Source organism: Pogona vitticeps, chromosome 3 (assembly GCF_051106095.1).
Source record: "Pogona vitticeps strain Pit_001003342236 chromosome 3, PviZW2.1, whole genome shotgun sequence".
NCBI lineage: Eukaryota > Metazoa > Chordata > Lepidosauria > Squamata > Agamidae > Pogona > Pogona vitticeps.
The window spans coordinates 57,175,611-57,186,323 of NC_135785.1; the positions used below are offsets into that span (position 1 = coordinate 57,175,611).

The 10,713-nt window shown below is 40.6% G+C and overlaps 1 protein-coding gene across 1 annotated transcript in view; it reads left to right on the forward strand.

Moving 5' to 3' along the window:
* CFAP58 (cilia and flagella associated protein 58) overlaps positions 1-7,977 on the forward strand; it is a 125,045-nt gene extending 117,068 nt beyond the window's left edge. The window contains exon 18 of the mRNA XM_020788938.3: positions 6,905-7,977. Coding sequence (XP_020644597.2) covers positions 6,905-7,025 — 121 coding nt within the window. The 3' untranslated portion in view covers positions 7,026-7,977. The remainder of the gene's footprint in view (positions 1-6,904) is intronic.
* The last annotated feature ends 2,736 nt before the right edge of the window (positions 7,978-10,713 follow it).

The window sequence follows — 10,713 nt, forward strand, 5'->3', positions numbered from 1 at the left end:
TCATTCAGGGTGGGGGGCTGATTCTAACACTGTCTAAATTCCTTTTTAAAACTAGGACTGTGCTGTATTAGATATAGTAAAATGTTCAAACTAGGTATGTAATTGTTCCTTGTCTCATCCCCATATATGAAAATGGGGCACCTCCAAATTGTTCTTGCCTGGCTCTGCTTGAAAATTGCTCATTGAGGTTTCTTGTGAAGTTGAAGCAGCCTGAGAGTGAAGCATTATTCAAAAAAATAAATAAATAAACACTTTTTGAAGAAATACATGGGGGGAAACCCAGTAAGTAATAGTATTCTGGGCAGTAATAGTATTTGGTTTAGGGCATTTGTTATAATGCTGTCACATGTCTAGTTAGTTGTTAATAGATTTTTGACTATTTAAAGGGCTGTTCCACAGTTGTACGGTTTGTTTTCTTCGGCCATACTTTTCCAGTTTGTGGGATTAGATGGGCATCCTGCAGTTAAGATCGTATGAATAAAAGGATTTTGTTGTTGTTTGTCCAGTTCCTACTCCCAAAATTTCCATTAATATCTCATTTGTAAATAATGAATTTGCTTTGATTTGAAGCTTCTTTCTCTTGCTTAATCATGTTTTAAAACAGCAAAGAGTTATGATGACTGGATTAGCAAAACAGTCAGTGTTCAAAGGCAACCTCTGTCCAACTGCAAATGGCATAATGCTGCCTTGATGTTCAGAATTAGCAACAATTGTTCATGACTAATGGCCTTCTTGGAGCTTTGTGATCAATACACAATGCTACAATAATGCCTGGCAATCCATTTCCAACAGCTAAGCTGTCCTTTAGATAACACCCATAATCTTTAGAATTTTGCTGAGTTATTTTAGCATTAGAAGAGAGAAAATCCATTCTATTGCACTTTATTTCTAAAATAATGTTTCTGTTACCCTTCTGTTTTTAAGGGATATCAGAGACAGGGAACAGGGTCACCTGTATATTTACAATATTACAAAATTCTGCTGTTAATTTTTCATGCAGTTTTGCCATTGCAATGATCCTAGCTGAACCTTCACCTTCTTTCTGCAGAGTGGTTCTATGATCAAGCAAACCTGCTTAATTTTAGCCATACCTTACATATAGATCAGTTTTATTGCACCTTGAAGACATTTTCACTACAAAATGTTGAGTCCATAATACAGTGGTGCCTCAATTTACGACCATAATCCATTCCAGAAAATGGCCGTAATTCGAAATGGTCGTAAGTCGAAGCACCATTTCCCATAGGAATGCATTGAAACCCCATTAATCCCTTCTGGCCAAAGAAAAAAATCACCAAAAAAATCACTGCAAGAGTCTTGGAAAATTAATCCTTTCCAGCTGAAGCGAGGGAGGGGGAGAAAAGCAATCATGCATGCAGAATTAGATTTAGGCATCCTTCAGTCTCGAGAGTAATCCTTCAGTAATGTGCTCTGTATGGAGGACTTGGAACAGCGTCTAGTGTGGCTGAGAAGGATAATTCAAGAGTGATAATCCCTTCCATACTGAAGAGAAATACAATCTGTACCCTGTCCAGCTCCCTGATTTTGCTGCTTTTGTGACTGCCTCTTTGCCTCGATGTGCCGGACAAGGGTCTCTTCAAATTGGGAGAGGCCGTGATGCACCACCTGCCTCCAGGCTGGACACTCAGATGTCACGGTTTCCCATCTGTTGGGGTCCATTCCTAAGACCTTCAGATCCCACTTGCAGATATCCTTGTATCGCAGCTGTTGTCTCCCTCTGGGGCGATTTCCCTGCACTAATTCTCCATACAGGAGACCTCTCATGACATGCCCAAGCCAACATAGACATCACTGTTTTAGTAATGTATACATGCTAAAAATTCCAGCTCCATCTAGGACTACTCTATTTGGAGCTTTGTCCTGCCAGGTGATATAAAAATGTGTCAGAGACAGCACATATGGAACATGTTTAGCTTCCTCTCCTGCCGTGCACAAAGGGTCCAGGTCTCACTGCAGTACAGGAGTGTGCTCAGGACACAGGGTTTATAGACCTGGATCTTAGAATATGCCGTCAGCTTCTTATTGAGCCATACTCTCTTTGTGAGTCTTGAGAACATGGTAGCTGCTTTGCCAATGCATTTATCCAGTTTGACATCTAAGGAGAGAGTGTCAGAGATAGTTGAGCGAAGGTACACAAAGTCATGAACAACCTGCAATCCTTGCATGGAGATGGTAATAGAGGGAGGTGAGTCCACGCCTTGGCCCATGACTTGTGTTTTCTTCAGACTGATTGTTAGTCCAAAGTCTTGGAAGGCCTTGCTAAAACGATTCATGAGTTCTTCAGCAGAGTGGGCAACAATGGTTGCATCATCGGAGAACAGGACGTCCTGCATGCATTTCAGTTGGACTTTGGTCTTTGCTCTCAATCTAGAGAGATTAAAGAGCTTTCCACCTGATCTAGTCCAGAGATAGACAACTTCTGTTGCAGTTCCATACAACAGAAGGTGTCTATCTTCTCTTGTTTGGAACAACAAAAAAGATTCCAAAAAGGGTTGGCGTGAGGACACAGCCCTGTTTCACTCTGCTTCAGATGTCAAAAGGATCTGATGTTGAGCCATCAAAAACTACAGTGCCCTTCACTCCCTCATGAAAGGAACTGATGATGTTAAGGAGTCGAGGTGAACATCTAATCTTGGGAAGTATTTTAAAAAGGCCATCCCTGCTAACTTGAAGAGCTGCAAGTTGTACTCACTAGGACAGGCTTTGTATGCTGCTAGAGCTTTCCTCTTATCCTCAATGGCTGGCATAAACTCCTCCAAATGGGCTTCGAACCAGTCAGCCTTATTTTTGGTCTTCTTGCCAAATGTGGACAAGACAGTGTTATAAATAGCGTTCTTGAAATGTTCCCATCGTTGAGGTGCATTTGCCTCAGCCGGGCCTGGAAGGGTTTTCTCAAGCCCTTGGGCAAATTCATCCACTTTTCTTTGATCGCAAGTCTTGCTGATGTCAATACGTGGTCTTCCTTCCTTTTTCGTGTGCTACAATCTCTTTGTTCGCAGTTTTACTCTACTACACACCAGGGAGTGATCAGTATCGCAATCAGCACTCTTGGTAACTGTGTGTGATTGTAATACTAGGAAGGCTAGAGTGTCTACTAAGGATCAAATCGAGCTGATGCCAATGCTTGGATCTTGGATTGCTTCAGAAAACTCTTGTGTTGTTGAAGCTTCGTATTAAAGAACATGTTGCTGACACAAAGGCCATAATAACAGCAAAACTCCAGCAAGCGTTGGCCATTTTCGTTCATCTTCCCAATGCCAAAATGGCCTAGACAAGTGGGCCAAGAATTGTGATCAGCACCAACTCTAGCGTTAAAGTCTCCGAGAATGAACAGCAGCTCTCTCTCGGGGATTTTTTTGATAGTAGCTGCCAGATTGTCATAGAATGTCTTTGACTTCTGTTGTGGATGACAATGTTGGTGCATATGCACTAATGAGGGTGACCAGTCCTGCTGATGAGTGGAGCTGCAGAGACAGGATTCTTTCACTCCCCACAGGAGGTGGAACAATGGATCTCAGCAGAGTATTTCTGACTGCAAAGCCAACACCATATTCCCTGGTCTCATTCAATGGTTTTCCCTGCCAGAAGAATGAGAATTTTTTTCTTTGACAGATCCTGAGTTGGGCAATCTCATCTCTTGCAGGGAACAATGTCCATCTGCAGTCTGAAAGCGTGCAAGACCCATTGGAAATGCACAGAAAACAAATGGAGCAGATTGGAAATGCACAGAGAACAAAGGGGGCAGGTCGGAAATGCAAAGAAAACAAAGGAAAAAGCAAGGGAAGCATGCAGGACCCATCGGAAATGGGGGGAGGCAAAAAACAAACAAACCCTCAAGACCCATCAGAAATGGGGGGAAACCCCAAAAAGCAATCAAACCCCCAAGACCCATCGGAAATGGGGGGGGGAAAGCCAACAAACATACCAACCCCCCAAGACCTATCAGGAATGGGAAAAAACCCAAAAAGCAACCAACCCCCCCCCAAGACCCATCGGAAATGAGGGGGGGAGCCCAAAAACAAAAAAAAACCAAGACCCATCAGAAATGGGGAAAAACACACCAAAAAGCAACCAACCCCCCAAGACCCATCGGAAATGGAGGGAAAACCCCCCAAAACAAACTAAACCCCCAAGACCCATCACAGCACAGAAATATGACCCCCAGTTGAAAACCACACTGCAAAAACACCCAGAACAGTTTTTAAAAAGCAGAAAACATCACCTTACCAGGCAGCCCGAAGCCTCCCTGTAAACACACACGCACGTGCTCACTCAGAAGCAGAAGGAGGCAATCTGAAGCCTCCTCCAATGCACACTCTCTAGCAAAAAAGCTACAAAGAAGCAGCCTCGTCACCACCTACAGTTAGAAATTTGAATTTCCCACCTTTTCCCCCTGCCTTTTTCTGTTTGTAAGTGGAAGCTCCAATTACAAGTAGAAGCAAAACCACTGTATTTTAATGACTTTGGGTATTATCTGATCTTTCCTAGGACCTCCTGAAGAGTCAAGGAAAGGTCACTTTGTGTATCATGCACATAGTGTATTTGTCCAATGTGCATATTTTTGTCTCTATTTTTGAAATCATACCTGGTGTTTTTTGTACACTTCCAGCCCATGACTAAGGGAGATCTGCATTTATTTTTTGAAATGAATACATTTTTCTAAATGGACTTTTCAAGCATGCTCATTTTATCACATCTGTTTTTCCTGTTTGTCAAAACATTCTGCAGAGCAATGTACAGATTCCCAAACTCAGTAAATCCAGTTTGTATCCATTTTCAGCTGGACATGTGTGTGCGTGCGCACGTGTGCGCACACACACACACACACATGAATCTTATGGAGTGAATTTCTTACAGTTCCCTAATTTGGAAGGGAAGAGTAGTGTAGAGTTTACAAGCATTCCTGTAACAATTTAGCTTACTTTCTTCTTTCCCTTATACCCTAGTCCTTAAATTACATCTACCTGATGTATATTTTAAAAGTATATTTTTTAAAATATAATTATTAGGGAGTAGATTTGCAAATGGTGCTATCAATTCCAAATATCATAGAGTTATTTAATTGTCAGAAGCATTTGAGGATCCGATTTGAACCAAAATGATATAGATCTTAATAAATATAAAACATGATATTTCTGCAGTTACAGAGTCTGGACAAACCTCTGGGAGATGGCATTTTATGTGGTTGCTCAGCCATCTCTTCCTGCAAGATCACAAGATCAGAAATGTTAAATTTCATTTCTGATTAACCGCAGTTCAGAAATCCATCTTGGCTTGAATTCCTTGACTGGGATTCCTTTCTGGAACAACTGAGCTTCATAAGCTATGGTTTGAAGCTGACTTATTTCAAACAAAGAATAGTTGAGATAAAGTGCAGTTTGTTTGGATAAAATAACAATCTGCATTTAATAAAAGACAGAAATAAAAGCTTTTGAAATTTGCCTTGTTCCAGAGCAAGCGGGGAAATCAGAAAGCATGTGGCTTCTTCCTTCATATTAATGGAACAGTGCAGTCCTGACTTGAAGATGCATCAGCTATATTTGATTTGGAATGGGAAGCCTCTTGTGCAAACACAGCTGATCATGGGCCAGCAGAACCTCTTTATGGTGGCTGATCAGCTAACAGAAGTAACTGCCACCACAAGTGCTGTGTTGGCTAAGATCAATCAGTAGAACATCAAAACAGATGTATTTGTGAAGGAGTGGGGTTAGGGAGAAGATGAGTTAAATCAGATCCAAATCTCCTCCAGCCCTCAAACACTCTCTGCATACTTGGAAGTAGACTAAGGTAAGAGTAGTAATTTCCATTATCCATAGATTGAGCGAGTTCGGGATTCAACACAACTGGCTGGAGTTTGATTCCTAGGAAAAGAGCCAGCCTTGGGCAAGCTGCACAGTCCAAGGGTGCCCTCAGAAGAAGGGAGTGGTAAACTGCTTCTGAATACTCACTACCTCAAAAACTCTGGAAAGGGTTGCCATAAGTTGAAATCAACTTGACAGCACAGAGTTATTATTGTAGCTGGTCACTATTAGTGCAAGTTGGCCCTCACTGTCTTGGCTAGTTAGGAGTGCACTCTAAAACTATACTAGCCATATTTATTGTAATAAGTAAAGAAGGCCACAGAATATTATCATTTTATAATGGTCTGATGATTTTATCAGGTATTTTCTTGCCTTTGCATAGTTGCATATTTCAGGTCAGGAAGATCTAGCCCTCCCAGTACTCTACTAGGATTTCTTCCCTTTTCTCATTAAATAGCTTAGTGAATAGTTAAACTGTGTTCTTTTCTGTTAAGGTTGCTAAATGGAAGTGGTAATTGTTCATCCTACTATGTAAATTCTAAGGCCATTGTGGTTCAAAGTTGTATAGGCAGTGTTGGTTTTGTGTAAATGGAGAAAACTGGATAATTACCACTATAAGTCTGTTAAATGTGCAAATGGCTAAGACGATTTATTCATTAAAATTCAACAAAGGAAAATGTATCTTCTTTTGCCTTTGATCTCAGCCTTTCATTTGAAAAACAAATTATCATTTGGAAGAGTCGTATTCAGATTAGAAATTCCAAGTGGCAAACTTTACACTTATGTTACTTCTAATGAGAAACGATGACCGTTTTAAGGGGGTAACATTAAGAGATCTCATTTAGTTCTAATTTTTAATAATTCTGCATACCATCAGCAGTCACTTAATTAGATCCAAACAGACAGCTAATTGTGGCTGTTTAACTTAACAGCCTTTCATCAACAAATTTTTAATGATCTCCTGATAGAGCGGTTCCAGCTATGAAAACTTTAGAAACTTAGGGAATTATATCAATACAGAAAGCATACAAATGTGTAACATTGCTTTTCCCCCTTCTTTCTTGTTTTTCCTCACTCCTAAGAGAGAAAGAGAGAGCCTTGAGTAACATGGAACATGACTATCCAGGACAGAGAGCCAGAAATTCACGCTACACTGGTGGTGGTTTCCCACTTAGTAACCCACCTCCCAAAATTGTGGCCTAAACCATGGGATCATCGCATCTTATCCTGTTTTGGCATCCTCTGCTGAAATGTAAGGTTGTTTCCAAAATATACTATAGAATATCATTGCTTTTAAAAGTGGCTTATAGGATAATACTTTCTTGATATCAGTGTGCTTTTTGATAAGAAGTAAAACTCTGGAGTATGTACAGAGGTATTTGTTATCTATAATTGGATGTATGTTTCCCATAATGATGTCAATCCCCACCCTACATGTATCAGTGGAACTAATAATCAACCTCAGGTTGCATTCCCATGTGCTCTGGCTCAGAAGTAAGCTATATTGAACTCACACATGCCTACTTGCAAATACATGGAGGACTGTGTATAACATGTGCAATCAACTTCAGATATACATAACTATATTGCCTTAATCTACTTCTTGTTGAACAGCTATCAAAACCTCATGAAAAAGAATTTCGAAGCTAACATCCTACCTTATGAACATTCAAAGGTGAAAATGGGTTTTCTTAACAGAAAAAAAATATTAATTTATGAAAGCATAAAAGTAATGTGTATTATACAGTTGCAAAATTTATTGTGGGCAGAAGTGGACAATCCACTATCTTCATGATGTTTTAGAACTTAGCTTCTATAACCTTGAACACCTGGTTAGGGCTGATGCAATTCTTTTCTATTCTGGACACCAAGTATAATAGTAGCCTCCTTCACTATATTTAAACTCAGTTGGAAACATGCCTGATTTCTTATGTATCAAATCTGAAAACTAAAATGTATCTCGTCACACACTTTGTAATTCTGATAAAAAAGGAAAACAATGAATTCATTTTGCAGCATTTAAAAATTGTTTATAGGTGGAGGTTCACATGTCTTTCTTTGATGAAACTTTTCTAATGCAGAAGAAATGTAATTATAATTCACCAGCAAGCAATATAACAGAGTGAGGGAGTTTAAATAAACATTTTAAAAAGGAGTTCTTGTGTGGGCTGGTAATTTTCACTTCCTAGGAAAACAAACAAACAAACAAACAAACAAACGTGCAGTGGTGGAACCATTCCTTTGGCTTAATGTGGAATCAGTAAAGCTGCGATGAAAAAAACCTTAGTTTATTGAATTCAAAAAAATCTAGTAAAGATTTGGAATTATTTTGCTCCTACATTAGAGAACTGTTTGGTGAATTATTAGAAGTACTGTAAATTTTCTCACTTTCTGGAACCACAATTCTCAGTGACTGTTATGTACCATGTATTGTTTCCTGAAAGTTTCAGTGATACCCAAAATACCTTTCCACAACTTTGTTATATTCAGTTCTTCAAAAAACCTCCAGTTTATGAATGTGGGATATTGGGCTTACATACCCACAATTTAAAAAGCCAGATATTGTTGAACAATATCATGGCTGTGTTGCCAGTAGGAAAAATAATGCCAAGCTTTACATAGAAAAGGACAGCCTGAATATTGACACCACCAATGGCAGGAGTCAAGATGGTCTACAAGATACCCTCTTCTGCTCACTACCATTCACAAAGTGACACCACACAAGAGAAGATTCCCAAAACTGACTCCTTTTTTCATCAGTTAACCACTTCTCACCCAAACACAAGGCCATTCTCAGAGCTGTTTTTCAACAAGTGTGACACCCATGGAGTCCGTTTCATTGTTGGGAAGACATTGGGAGTGACAGGACAGGGAAAAATCTTTAATTACCGGAAATTGCCACCGCTGGTTATTAAAGACTTTAATAACCAGTGCCCCCCCCAATAGCTTCAGCACAATGGAAGGGATTCCATGTAAGCCTTGGGACCTTTGGAAAGAATTGGAAATGTTATATTTCTAAAAAATTGCTGTGGCTGATGACATCAACAACCTTACACAGCATAACTACTGGCAACAGGATCTCAGTCATTGAGTTCAGTGGGACAATCTCCCATGTATATGGGTAGGAGATTCAAACCTTTATTACCAGAATTTTTATTAAAAATGAGAAATTGTCCTGTATTTGTTTCTGCTTTGGAGACTGTTTACAAAGGTGGGGAAAGCTTGGAAATGTACCAGTGGAACCTCGACTTATGAATGTCCCTACCTACAACATTTGACCTACGAACCGCTGCATTCGCAAAATGTTGCTTCAACTTGTGAGCGGAGCTTCGACTTATGAACACAAAAAGGCAGGGGGAAAGGGCAAGAAATTTGAATTTACTGTACTAACTGTTGGTGGTGAAGAGTCTCCTTCTTGTAGCTCTTTCACCTCAACAGTTAGGGAAAGGGATGCGGTGGGGGATAGCCCAGAGCCAGGAGGCTTGAGCCTCATGAGCGCTCTGGCAGGGGCAGCGGGGGTGGAGGTGACCAGTGCCGGGAGGCTTGAGCTGGCCGGGCACTTGGCCGCTCACTCCCAGCCATGGCAGAGGCAGCGGAGCGTCAGGAGGCTTGAGCTGGCCGGGTTTCTTTGGCTGCTCGCCTCCCAGCTCGCCTCCTGCTTGCTCCTTGCTGCCCTCCGCCATTTGAATTTCCCACCATCGGCCCATGGAGGGTGGCGCTGCATAGGAGTTCATAGAATGAATGAGACCTGAATAAGAGTCTATATGGGTGATTTCATTAAAACATTTGTCATTCATGGAGGTTATTTTATTTACATTTTAATATTAACCAAATTAATCTGTATTTCTTGAACTCCTGCATAAAAAAAGAACAGTTTTTCTTTGCCTTTTACACTTCTTTGCTGCGAGGTACTTTTCTGTTTAAAAATGTGTCCTAAAGGGCACATGTTAAGAAGCTTCCAAATGTTTCTTCAAAAATATATTTTGTATCAAAGAAATTGCATACAAGCATGTGTATATCCAGAGAAATGTATACAAGAATGGATATATATATTTTTTGTGAGCTATATTTTGGATTGAAATATGATTTTTAGCATTTTTGGAAAATAAAACAAGCAGATTCATTCATCCCTGTTCATAGGGATGCAGTAAGATAAGATGCAGTTCAGTGGTGGGAAAAGTAAGGTCCTACACTTAGATAGGAGTCACCAGATGCTCAACAGTAGTACCTGTGAGAGGGATTTAGGTGTCCTGATGGACCACTGCCTAAGGATGAGTTAGCAGTGTGCTGCAGCTGCCAAGAAAGCCGACACAGTCCTAGGCTGCATCAACAGGGGGATAGCATCAAGATCACGGGAAGTGATAGTACCACTCTATACCGTGTTGGTGAGGCTGCACTTGGAGTCCTGTGTCCAGTTCTGGTCACCACAATACAAAAAAGACATTGTGGCCCTGGAAGGGGTGCAGAGAAGAGCAACAAAGATAAGGGAACTGGAGGCTAAATCCTATGAAGAACGACAAAAAACCTAGTTATGTTTAGCTTAATGAAGAGAAGACTGAGGGGAGACATGATAGCAGTCATTCAATATCTTAAGGGTTGCTACTGGGAAGAAGGCATTGATTTATTCTCCATTGCACCTGAGAGTAGGACAAGAACCAATGGGTGGATACTCATCAGAGGGAGATCCAACCTGGAAATAAGGAGTTTTCTGATATGGAGAACCATTAAGCAGTGGAACAGCTTGCCTCCTAATATTGTAGGTGCCCCATTGCTGGAGGTTTTCAAGAAAACATTGGACAGCCATCTGTCTGGGATGGTATGAGGTCTGCCTTGGGCAGGGAGTTGGACTAGAAGACCTCCAAGGTCTCTTCCAACCCTACGACAATTCTAT